The sequence below is a fragment of the Mus caroli genome, unplaced genomic scaffold (genome assembly GCF_978045245.1).
Source record: "Mus caroli unplaced genomic scaffold, Mus_caroli_1 scaffold_11, whole genome shotgun sequence".
NCBI lineage: Eukaryota > Metazoa > Chordata > Mammalia > Rodentia > Muridae > Mus > Mus caroli.
Genome location: NW_028227266.1, coordinates 118713743 through 118726519, shown reverse-complemented (window position 1 = coordinate 118726519; position 12777 = coordinate 118713743). Strand labels below are relative to the sequence as shown.

Sequence of the window (12777 nt, the reverse complement as noted above, 5' to 3'; positions counted from 1 at the left end):
CACACACACACACACACAGAGAGAGAGAGAGAGAGAGAGAGAAATAAATGGAGAAGCCAGGCTGAGCAGGATCGTGTGTGCTGAGGCATGCCCTGAGCTGGGAGAGCATGCTTGTCATCAGCTAGTGTCCACACACAAGCTCATCTGCTCACTTACTCATCTGTCTGTTCCCTCTTGTGTCTTGAAAAATCAACCTCCCAGAAGGTGTGCCAAGCACTGGCATCTGACAAGGGAGAAGACACAACCACAGGCAGAATGTTGGCATCATGGAAGGGTAGAAACAGCTGTATAACAGCTGTCAAGTCCAGACCCCTCTGCCCGAGGTGGGTGTGTCCTGTGCTGGGTTCATCTCAATGGCCTATCCCTGAGACATCTGAGAGACCTTCAGAAGACAAATATCACCACATCCCTCCCCCTTTCTTCTTATCGGTTAATGCTCTTCATTGTCTGGGAGAAAAGCTCAAACCTCCTGGCTCCCATCTCCCCACCGCGTGCATCTGGAGCTTAGCAAGGGACTCAGAGAAGGGGCGTCCAGAGGTGCACAACTCCCGGCAGGATGCTATGTGGTTAAACATGCTGGGGAAATCCACTCTGGTCTTCTGAACGAGGCAGCTAGGGCAGCTTTATCTTTTTCCCTTCAGTAATTGTTTTTCTCTCATTAAAAACATCCCCAACAGAAAGATGAGCAGCCGGAATTTGAGGCGAATCTATACGCATACCTTTACTTCGTGGTTTTTATCATCTTCGGCTCATTTTTCACCCTGAACCTCTTTATCGGTGTTATCATCGACAACTTCAATCAGCAGCAGAAAAAGATAAGTATACACGCTGAACTGGCTGGGTGCTCTCACCAGGGCCAGCCAATGCTTGCAGGGAACGTGATGCTAATGTAGAAAGAAGGCTGTTCACAGCAGCAGCCATTCTCACGCGCTCACGGGCAGCTGGGGAGCTCACCAGAGTGGTCTCAGAGATAAGGGCAAGAACCATGGGTGGTGCTGAACACCTTTAATCCCAGCACTTGGGAGGCAGAGGCAGGTGGATCTCTGGGAGTTTAAGGTTATCCTAGTCTACCCAGAGGGTTCCAGGACAGCTGAAGTTACGTGGAGAAACCCTGTCTCCAAAAACAAACAAACAAAGAAAGCAAAACAAAACAAAAGGCAAGGAATGTGGATTCTGGTTGCACATGGTTTTTGAGCTCTGGCATAATTCAGGTGGTTCTTGTTGCGTTGTGGGCAGCGACTAATTGGCCCTGAAGAGAGTAGCAACCAACACAGTTAGCATGTGTGCACAGCCGTCACGGCTCAGTAACATCGCAAGAGTATTTTGTTGACTACAATAAAGAGAAACAGGCTTCCCTCTCTGAGATTATTGTGTTCTGGCTCCCAACTGCCTGAGTTTGTCTCCTGAACCGGCTTGGACGGATGCTTGGGGCAGAGAAGACGTTAGGGAGGCTCCTGCCCCAGGCACTGTAACAATCTATTGTTTATTTGCCTGATCCTGAAAGCCACTGGCCTCTGGGCTAACACTGCTAATTAAGGAAGATAAAAGAAACTTTAGATCTATGTTGCCTGTCATCAAATAGTGACCTCTTCAATGCCTCATCACTTTGATACAGTTTGGTATAATCCTCTCCAGTTAAGAAACTAAACAACAAAACCAACCACCAAAACCAAAACAACACTCTTATTGTATGTGTGCTGGTGTGCCTTAATGTCTATGCGTCTCATGTGTGCAGTGCGCACAGATGACAGAACGGTGTGTCAGATCCACTCGAACTGGAGTTACAGATGGTTGTGAACCACCATGAGGGTGCTGGGAACTGAACCTAGGTCCTCTTCAAGAGCAGCAAGTGCTCTTAATCACAGAGTCATTTCTGCAGCCCCAAATTATTAACCATACATATACTCACATGCATATATACACATTGCATATAAGAGTATAAGTTACCTTATACTTTTAATTTGGGGATGCATAAGCTCAATAGTCATAGCCTATTTCATAAAATTACTTTTTGCTATAAGAATTTTCAGGGCTAGGGAGATGACTCAGTGGGTAGGAGTGCTTGCTGTGCAATTATGAAGAACTGAGTTCAAATCCCAAATCCCTATGTTAAAAGCTGGGCACAGCTCCTCACGCCTTTAGCTCTAGTGCTGTGGGCACAGAGATGTGAAGGCCTCTGGGACTTGCTAGCTCCCAGCCTAGCTCCAGTCAGTGGTAGACGCTGTCTCATGGGAATACGATGGAGAGCGATTGAACAGGACACCTTGTGTCCTTTTCTCTGTGCACACATGAATGCATGCACATACCTGCACACACACACACACAGACACACACACACACACACACACACACACCATGGGAGCTGAATTATATTCAATAATTTGTCTGGGTTGATCTCGTTTTAACCACCTAAGTCATTTCTACATTTCTCAATGGCTTAAGCAACCATGGAACACCCTTAAAATTCTGGTTATTTTCTTAGTATAACATCCCATAATTAAAACATTAGAGGTATTGCCCAGTCACTTCCCGGATTTGAGAATGGCTGGCCCTGAGTCCTCACCACCCCATCACTAGCATTTACAATGGCTGTCCTAGACAGATGTAGAAAGTGTTACACTGTGGTTTTATATCCCTTTGCTTGGTCATTAGTGGTCATAACACGCCTCGTCAGCTCAGTGTTAGACCAACTTACATGCCTCGTTATAAATCAGTGGTCCTGACACTAAGAAGGAGCATCTACTTGCGCCATTTTAAACCCACACTGTCATTCTTTTCTTATGTATATTCAGCCTATTAAGTCTACTTTGTGACTTTCTTTTTGCATCGTGTTTGTGTGCACATGCTTGTGTGTGTGTGTGCATGTTTCTCTGTGTTTTTGTGTGTGCCTAAGTGTGTGTGTCCGTGTTTGTGTGTCTGTCTCTGTGTGTCTGTGTTTGTCTGTTTTTGTGTGTGTCTGTGTGTCTGTGTGTTTGTGTGTGTCTGTGTGTCTCTTAGTGTGTCTGTGTGCATGTCTTCCTGAGTGTCTCCTCCACCTTATTTTTTGAGGCAGAGTCTCTCATTGAAACTGAACCTCACTGGTTTTGCCTGCCTCTACCTCCCCAGGGCTGGGGTAGCAGGCCCATGCTTCCACACTCACAAACTTTATCTTTTCAGTCTTGGGATGAAACCCAATGGCATGCTAGGCAAGTCCCTATCACTTAGCCACAATTCCCAGCCAGCTTTTTCTGTGGGTTCTGGGGACTCAAACTCCAGTCCTTACACTTGCATAGCAGGCACTGCCCACTACCCCTCCCTACCCCAGTTCTTTTGTTTTTTTTTATTAATATATATATTTTAAAATCTTTACAGACCTGACTTTTTTGTGGAATCAAATTCCCAGCCTGGTCTACAGAGTGAGTTCCAGGCCAGCCAAGGCTATACAGAGAAACCCTGTCTCCAAAAACAAACAAACAAACAAACAAACAAAAAAAAACCAAACAAATTCTGCCTTTGGGTTTTCTCTCCTGTAGGAGCACAAGACGCTTCTGACCCCTCTGCTCAGCGCTTGGTCGTTGGTTTTTATAGCTGTGCTAAGGCTTGTTTACATTTTTTGCTGATCTCTTCTAATTCATCTGAACTGTACCTCCCTGCCAACCTCTGTCCTCAGCATCTGCTGGGAAAGTCCAGTGCTGCTGTGGCGCTGCCTTATTGAGTCTGCTGCTCAGGGAGGAGGGAGCAGTTCCGCGACCCCTCCGTAATGCGTGGCCTCATTGCAATCAATACCAGCTATTTGGGTGTCATCCTTGCAGCAGCGCTGACTTAACCCTCTGCTGGAAAGCCTTGGGCGCAACACACTCACCACGGCATCCTTTTGTTTTATCTGTTACATTATGGAAAACTTCAAAAGTGAACAAGAACATTCTAGAATGACCCTAAAACACCCAGCATCCAGCATCATATTTGTTACAGAAGAGCATCCTCCTGTAGGCGATGCCCCCACAGAGCGCCCACCCGCCCCCCAGGAAATTTTGTTTCATTTCATTCATAAAATGTTTCAAAATGTTTTCTTAAATCACATAAAAATGAAGAGCAGTCCTAGGAAGAGTTAAGTTTGTGGAGTCTGCTGGCTTGTTTTGATTTTTTTTGAGTCAGGGTTTCACAACAAAGCCCAGGCTACTCTCAAGTTCTGTTTAAACGTATCTTTGAACTTCATTTATTACCGTTATATGTGCATGTGCGTGGTATGCTGGTGGCCATGGAACATGGAGACCTCCGTCCGAGGACTTCATGGAGTTGGTTCCCCCCTTCAGCTCTTACGTGGATTCTGGGGGTTGAACAAAGGTCTCCAGGCTCGTAAGGCAGCACCTTTACCTGCTCTGCTCTCCCACTTGCGCACAGGGCTGGTTTCAAACATGACCAAGATGTCATTACTTACCTAAAAAACTTGGAACAAATTCTTTTTTTTTTTTTTTTTTTTTTTTTTTTTTTTTTTTTTTGGTTTTTCGAGACAGGGTTTCTCTGTGTAGTTGTGGCTGTCCTGGAACTCACTCTGTAGCCCAGGCTGGCCTCGAACTCAGAAATCCGCCTGCCTCTGCCTCCCGAGTGCTGGGATTAAAGGCGTGCGCCACCACGCCCGGCTGGAACAAATTCTTTAAAAAAATTCATCAAATTGTACTTCCTCAGATTGCCATGCCTTTCACTTTTGTTACGTTAGCCAGAGCTGCTATCTTTCATCTCCTCCTCTTCTTCTCCCTCCTCCTCTTTTCCCTCTTCCCTTTCTTCTTCCTTTTTCCCCTCTTCCCCCTCCCCCTCCTCCTCTTCCCCCTCTTCCTTCTCCTCCCCCTCCCTCCCCCTCCCTCACCTCTCCTCCTCCCCCTCCTCTTGTCCTTCTCTCTATGACTATTAACAATGTTGCTTTTTTTGAGGCAGGCTGGCCTGGGACTCACTGTGTCAAGCTGGCACCAAACACATAACAGTGCTTCGCCTCAGCTCCCAAGTGCCAGGATTACATTTATGAGCTACCTACCATGTCTGACTTTGTTTTTTCTAAGTTAGTGCACAAAATGATGCGTTTCATTTTGACATTTTTGGGGTGTGCCTCCCTGCATGTGGTGAGCATTGAAGGCTCCCATCTCTCTCACTCTGTTAATCTGGGCTTTTCTCATCGAGAGACTAATGGTGACTACGAGGTTTTCAGTCTTGCTTATCTTTTCAAAGAACAAAGTCCTGGTTTCTTAAATTCTTTGCCTTGTTCTCTTTCTATTTTGTTGATTTTTGCCATGACCCACTTTGTCTCTTTCCCTCTACTGGTTTGTTCTTGTTTTTCTAAGTCTTTTGGGCAGACACATCAATAAGTTCTTTACCTGAGATCACCATTTTTTTAAATATACAATTCACAACTATGTTTAATTTTCCTGAAAGATTTATTAATTTGTATTTTTAAAATCTGTTTCTTTTTCTATTACAGTTTTGGGTTCAAATCAGGGTCCAAATAAAATAAGTCCCTCCTATTTGACAGCATTTTTGTACTTGGAACAACAGGATGTCCCAGGCTTAGATTGATGAATGCTGAAGTTTTCAAACCACATTCTGGTAGATGCCTGTTGTTGTTTCTAGGTCTTTGCACAGAGAGAGCTACTTCAAGTCCAAAGCTACAAGGAAGCGCACTTGTAGAAATGGGCATCTATTGGCACTTCCTCTCCCTTCTGATATAACAGATTAAAATTTCCACAGGGGCTGGAGGGGAGGCTCAGAGTTAAGAGCCCACACAGCTCTTACAGAGGACTTAGGCTGGATTCCCAGCACCTAGGTTGAATAGCTCATAACTGCCTTTATAAACCCCAGCTTCCGGGTATTAGATGCTCTCTTCTGTCTTCTGTAGGTAACTACAGTCACATGAACATACCCACACCCAAACATACATACACATAATTGAAAACAAAATAAATATTTGAAATATCCTCAGCTAACTCATGCAAATATCCTCAACAAACACATGCATTACAGTCTCAAGGGTACTTTACTGCTAGTGACAATTGTGTTTCTTATTGGATTTGACTGCCAAGGGACACTTTCCTTTTGAAAAAGATGTTATTGTGTGTGTGTGTGTGTGTGTGTGGTGCATGCATGAGTGCAGTACCTGAAGAGACCAGAAGAGGGCATGAGATCTCCAGGAACTGGAGTTATTATATATGTTGGACGTGGGTGCTGGGATCCAAGCTTGGATCCTCTGGAAGAGCCATTCATTGTTAACCACTGACCCATCCCTCCAGCCTCCAGCAGTGGCATTGGGACTAACTTACTGTTTTGTTATGTAGCCTGACATGTATTTAGTTTTTACAACGATTCTGTAGGATGATCATTAAAATGTGTGATCTGTATGTTCTAAGAAGTGAGCCATAACTGAATGACATGACCTCATTCCTCTTTTATCCCTTATCTTATCATCAATTTTCCTCCTGGTCCCAGAGTCCAGATTCTTTCAAGTTCCTTTGGAAGAGGAGCTATTGATAAAAATGACATGTAACTTTAAAATTGTTACTGAAAGTTCAGGACTTTATTGGCAAAGATGGCTAGCAGAAGCTAATTGATTGTCGATATCTCCGTGCACTTAGGTGGCCAAGACATTTTTATGACAGAAGAACAGAAGAAATATTACAATGCAATGAAAAAGTTAGGAACCAAGAAGCCTCAAAAGCCCATCCCAAGGCCCCTGGTGAGAACAACTGACTAAGCACACATGCAGGATGCATGATCTGAGGGCGCAGGGTTCTAAAAAGCCTCCTGTTCATGCTTAAAGGAAGTATTCTTTTTATTGTTTAAAAAGTACTTGTGTATGTGTAGGTGAGTGCAGTGCTTTCAGTGGCCAGAAGAGGGCATCAGATCCCTCAGAGCAGTCACTCGTGAGCCATCTGACCCAGATGCTTAGGAAATGAACTCAGGTCCTCTGCAAGAGCAGTATGCAGTCTTAACCACCAAGCCATCTCTCCAGACCCCAGGATCTTTAACATCATATTAAATACATACATGTTTTCTTAGAACTTATAAAACCAAGATGTACCCTAGTTCTTAGGGAAATTAGACATGTATGTTCGTTATTGAGAGTCTGACTGATACATTTAATTTTCTGCTAACACAGAGTCTCATTAGGTGACTCTGGTAGCCTGGAGCTCATTGTGTAGACCAGGCTACCTTGAACTTACATAGATACCCATGTGTTTGGATTAAAGACATGCGTCATTATACCCAACAAAAATAAATATTAAAATATTTAAAACTTAAAAAAAAAAGAGCCAATGCTCAACTTCATCGCCAGTGATACTATGAAACAGCCAGTTCTCCATCTTTAATAATTGCTGGACTGGGATGTTGTTTTTCTAGCCTATTCCAACTAGAATTAAACACTGACATTTAAGAATTGTGTGAATAAAGAGTTTTGCTCACATTCCGAGTATTCTGAACTGGTAAACAGAGACTTGGAGGTGTCTGTTCCATTTTGCCCAGGATAAGTGGACACTCTCTGCATCCATCTCTTGGGTAAATGCAGATACAGACATCAAGGGCCATCTTTATACTGTTGAAACATACATGAGCCATTTTATCTCAGCCTCACTGACTGTTCATCACATCAAAATTCTGTTGCTACTGGGGCTATTTTTGATTTATGTTTTTGTTTTAAAGTAGAAGTGGAAACTCAAGCCCAAGCACATAAAACAGTTACCCAGCCACAGTGGGAAGCGATGAGAATTTCTTGTCCTTTGAAGGGGTCTTGTGTATATTTCAACGAATTGCCTTCATTGTAAGAGAAAACAAATTTTGTCGTCTTAACGACATCATTTTCTCCTTTCTTTTTCCTCCTCAGAACAAATGTCAAGCCTTCGTGTTCGACTTGGTCACAAGCCAGGTCTTTGACGTCATCATTCTAGGTCTTATTGTCACAAACATGATTATCATGATGGCTGAATCTGAGGGCCAGCCCATCGAAGTGAAGAAAATCTTTGATATCCTCAACATAGTCTTCGTGGTCATCTTTACCGTAGAGTGTCTCATCAAAGTCTTTGCTTTGAGGCAACACTACTTCACCAATGGCTGGAACTTATTTGATTGTGTGGTCGTGGTTCTTTCTATCATTAGTAAGTAAACCCAGTAGCCAGGACCTTCCAGGAGAGACAGAAGTAAACCCCAAAGATAATCATTTGGAAGTGTGTCGAGTGCGGAGTGTGTCGAGCTTCTCTAAAGCAACAGATTAGGCTTAATGTAGTATCTGGACAAACCAGGTGGTGGCAGGGGCTAAGGAGGGCTGCTCTGTTGGGAAGTTGCTACAAGATTTGCTTGCTCAATGGAGTGAAACAAAGTATCTCCATTAACAGTTGTTGCAGTGTTTCCTGACATCTCAGGTGGCGGCATGGGAATTCCACCTCTCCCCTACCACTGTGAGCCCTTGGTGCCTGGGTTCAAAACCCACAAGGGCAGCTGTTGGACCAGGGTCCATTGCCAGGGCTCCCTTGTTTCCCACTCGGCTGTCAAGACTGCCTCACATGAGAAGTAGCACCTACTCCTTATCCTGATTCCCATGTTTACTTGGATGAGGTATGGGCTGCATGTGTCTCAGCTGCTCTGACCCCACTCGACAGCAAGTCTCTCTCTGTAGCCAGTGGGTTTCTCATAGCCACAGTCCTGTCGCATCAAGCATGAGCACATGGGAGAATGAGTCTCGTCATTAGCAAACACTTACTCCCTCTATTCTTTTGTGTTCTCTCTCTCTCTCTCTCTCTCTCTCTCTCTCCCCTCTCTCTCCTCTCTCTCTCTTCCTTCCTTTCTCTCTCTCTCTCTCTCTCTCTCTCTCTCTCTCTCTCTCCCTCCCTCCCTCCCTCCCTCCCTTCCTTCCTTTCTTTCTTTTTTTTTTTTAAGTATTATACTTCTTCATGGCTAAGCCTTAGAGTTTATTTTATTTGGGTCCTTGAAATTTGATTGTAACTAACCCATTATTTTGACTTTTTTCCTGTCTTTCTCTTTTTCTGAGGAGGAATGTTAAGATGGGGCATCACTGTAGTGCAGGTTGACCTGGAATTTATCATACAGCCTAGGCTTGCCTCAAGCTCACTTAAACCTCCTACTTCAGCCTCCTGAGTGCTGCGATTATGGGTTGTGTGCTACCACATCTGACCTAACTTCATCTTTCACACGGTGCAGGAGGGTCCAAGAGTCTTTCTCGTAGCTCAGAAAGCAATGACGACGAGGAGAACCGAATTTTACAAATGGAGGCTTCATCCCATCTCAGAAAGGCTTAGAACTGAGCGGCTTTTCTTGATATTAAGTAATGCAGCTTGTGTAGGGAGTCTGCTACACTCCCTACACAAGGGTTCTAAGCTGTGAGGTTTATGTAGATTAAAGAGGCTCATATGTTAGCGGCAAAATAGACTTATGATCCTTATTAATTAGTTCTGATCCCAAGTTCTGGTAAAACTGATGTCAATAGAGGTTAGAGAATGGTAGACAGATGAGTTGGGGACCTCCCTGAGCCAAAGGGAGCACCATGATCCTTTCCTCCCATAAGTGAAGAGGATCATCAATCCATCACCTATTCCAGGATGTGCTGGGCATTGTGTGGCTTCTAGAACTGTCTCTGGGATCCTCCTAACAGCTCCCAGGTGATGGAAATCACACATGCTACTAGAAACTTTGCTCCAATGCAGGACAAAATCTTTGCAAGAAGCCAAATGCTGTTCACTAATGTGCAGAGTTCCATGTACCATGTGCCCACACCCAGCACCTGGGCCACACCCAGCACCTGGCCTCCACACTTGCCCCAAGCTCCTTCTTGAGCTTTTACAGTGATGCGAAATGAGTGTGAGCAGGAGCCCTGGAGTTAGCCAGCTCTAACTGAAGAGTAATCTTACTTCATTTAGTTGAATACCAAGTCTTGTGGTTCACCAAACAAAAACAAAACGAAGAAACAAACAAAAAGCAAACCTAAAAACTGCACTCAGAGAAAAGACAGATTCACACAGGGCCCGATCAGTCCAGGACGGATTTACGGCTAACCCCAAAGGGCTGGTATTGCTGAGTGAGCACCACCCTTGCTAGGATCGCTTGCCCAGTTAGCGATATGTCTTTTATACAGTCAGAGGATGAGGTGGAGCAAGTGAGTTCTCTGTAGTCATCAGGAGACTGGCAAAAGCATTTTCACTGCCGTGGTCCCTAATGACCTCAGAGCAAGGGGAAGACCATGTCTACACAAGGCAAGCATGTTCCAGCCATTCTTTAATATTTGGGCCAAAATGTAAATGCCTTAACTCCTCATAGCCCTCGCCTGCTGGGCAAGCAATGAGAAAACAGGGCGGCATTTTAGGTCCAAATATTCATCAGTTTGCGCAAAGCTCTGAGACACCATTTCTGAGGTGTCCACAGCAGGGGACATGTGTGAGCTTCCTGAGACCCCAGGGGTCCTCAGGGTGAGCAGAACATCAAACAGGGATCAGTGGGCATCTCTGGAGGAGAGGAAAGTCTCAGGGCTGCCACCTCCCTCCAACTCCACACAGCACAGTCTGTCTGTCTGTCCTCACCGTAGAGGGCTCGATCAGAACGCCAGCTGAATACATACCCGTCCCTTCTAATGAACTTGAGTCCCTCAGATTCTTGATGTCCACTCAAGGCTTGAGCCGGACTTGAGAAATTCTCCATGAACCCTGGAAGAGCCCCCACCTGCATCCAGTAAATAGGAACAAATCCTGGCAGGTGTTACCGCGTGGGTAGCTAAAAGGGAAACGCAACTGGTGATAGATAACCCTTTATAAACTGCCATATTTTCCTTCCTTGCCTTCAATGGCGTATGCATCCCAGCTGCCATCAAAAGTCCCATATAAAATTATATGGCCCTTAGAGATTATTTTTCAAATTGAAACCACAAGTGGACATTTCTTAGTTTTACATATAATTGACAAAGTGTGTGTAACACGTCGGCCCCCTCAGGATTCTGAGGTAGGAGGCTGGCTGGGTTGGAAGCTGCAGTGTATGTTGGGAACTCACTGGTCCTCCCTCTCTAGGTACCTTGGTCTCTGGCTTGGAGAACAGCAACGTCTTCCCGCCCACGCTCTTCAGAATTGTCCGCTTGGCTCGGATCGGTCGAATCCTCAGACTGGTCCGGGCAGCTCGAGGAATCAGGACACTCCTTTTCGCGTTGATGATGTCTCTCCCCTCTCTCTTCAACATCGGTCTGCTTCTCTTTCTGGTGATGTTCATTTATGCCATCTTTGGGATGAACTGGTTTTGCAAAGTGAAGAGAGGCTCTGGGATTGATGACATCTTCAACTTTGACACTTTCTCGGGCAGCATGCTCTGCCTCTTCCAGATAACCACTTCGGCCGGCTGGGATGCTCTCCTCAACCCCATGCTAGAACCCAAAGCCTCTTGCAATTCCTCCTCCCAAGACAGCTGCCAGCAGCCGCAGATAGCCATAGTCTACTTCGTCAGCTACATCATCATCTCCTTTCTCATTGTGGTTAACATGTACATAGCTGTCATTCTAGAGAACTTCAACACAGCCACGGAGGAGAGCGAGGACCCCCTGGGCGAAGACGACTTTGAAATCTTCTATGAGATCTGGGAGAAGTTTGACCCCGAAGCAACACAGTTCATCCAGTACTCATCCCTCTCTGACTTCGCCGATGCCCTGCCCGAGCCGTTGCGCGTGGCCAAGCCTAACAGGTTTCAGTTTCTCATGATGGACTTGCCCATGGTGATGGGTGATCGCCTCCATTGCCTGGATGTTCTCTTTGCGTTCACCACCAGGGTCCTCGGGAACTCCAGCGGCTTGGATACCATGAAAGCCATGATGGAGGAGAAGTTCATGGAGGCCAATCCGTTCAAGAAGTTGTACGAGCCCATTGTCACCACCACCAAGAGGAAGGAGGAGGAGGAATGTGCCGCTGTCATCCAGAGGGCGTACCGCAGACACATGGAGAAGATGATCAAGCTGAGGCTGAAAGGCAGGCCAAGTTCACCGCCCCAGGTGTTTTGCAATGGAGACTTGTCTAGCTTGGATGTGCCCAAGATCAAGGTTCACTGTGACTGAAACCCCCACCTGCACCCCTACCTCACAGCCTCACAGCTCAGCCCCCAGCCTCTGGCAAACAAGCGGCGCACTCACTGAACAGGCCGTTCAACTTGTTTTCTTGGGTGAAAGAGGTGATAGGTTGGTGTCCATTTTTAAATGATTCTTGGATAGACTGAATGTCAAAATATGTTAGAAAGGACTGCCAAGGACATCCACAGTAGCGGAAGGCCTGAAGGACAGTTCAAATTATGTAAAGAAACGAGAGGGAAAGATCACATGTCTGTTCAGTTTTAAGTATGTGATCTGCCACATGTAGCTCCTTTGCATGTTAAGTGAGAAGTCAAAACCCTGCCGTAAGTAAATAGCTTTGTTGCCGGTGTTTCTACCAGAGCTGCGGATTTGGGTGTATGGCTCAAACCTGAAAGCATGACTCTGGCTTGTCAGCACCCCAACTTTCAGGAGCTCTGATCTCTGTCCCAGGTGTTTGACAAATAAATACATAAAAGGAACCTCTAGTTTCCATTTCATTGAGGAGGGGGCAGGGAGCGGGGCAGAAGATGTCCTCTTGCTTGGTGGTTGTGTGAGCTCTTGGTTGGTGCTTGCGTGAGTGGCAGTTTGATGTAGCCAGGAGCCAGTCATTTGTCAGGAAGGTGGTTAGCAGTTGGCTCTTTGGGAGGAAGAGGCCTTGTGTCACGGATTTCTGTGACGTGAATGTCCCCACTATGATGGGTTCCAACCTA

General features: G+C 45.6%; 1 protein-coding gene across 1 annotated transcript in view; it reads left to right on the top strand.

Annotated features, from left to right (window-relative positions):
- Nucleotides 1-12180, top strand: part of Scn11a (sodium voltage-gated channel alpha subunit 11) — a 71641-nt gene extending 59461 nt beyond the window's left edge. Inside the window, exons 23-26 of the mRNA XM_021173441.2 lie at nucleotides 678-819; nucleotides 6597-6697; nucleotides 7844-8114; nucleotides 11028-12180. Of these exons, the coding sequence (XP_021029100.1) occupies nucleotides 678-819; nucleotides 6597-6697; nucleotides 7844-8114; nucleotides 11028-12055 (1542 nt within the window). The 3' untranslated portion in view covers nucleotides 12056-12180. The remainder of the gene's footprint in view (nucleotides 1-677; nucleotides 820-6596; nucleotides 6698-7843; nucleotides 8115-11027) is intronic.
- Nucleotides 12181-12777: the final 597 nt, after the last annotated feature.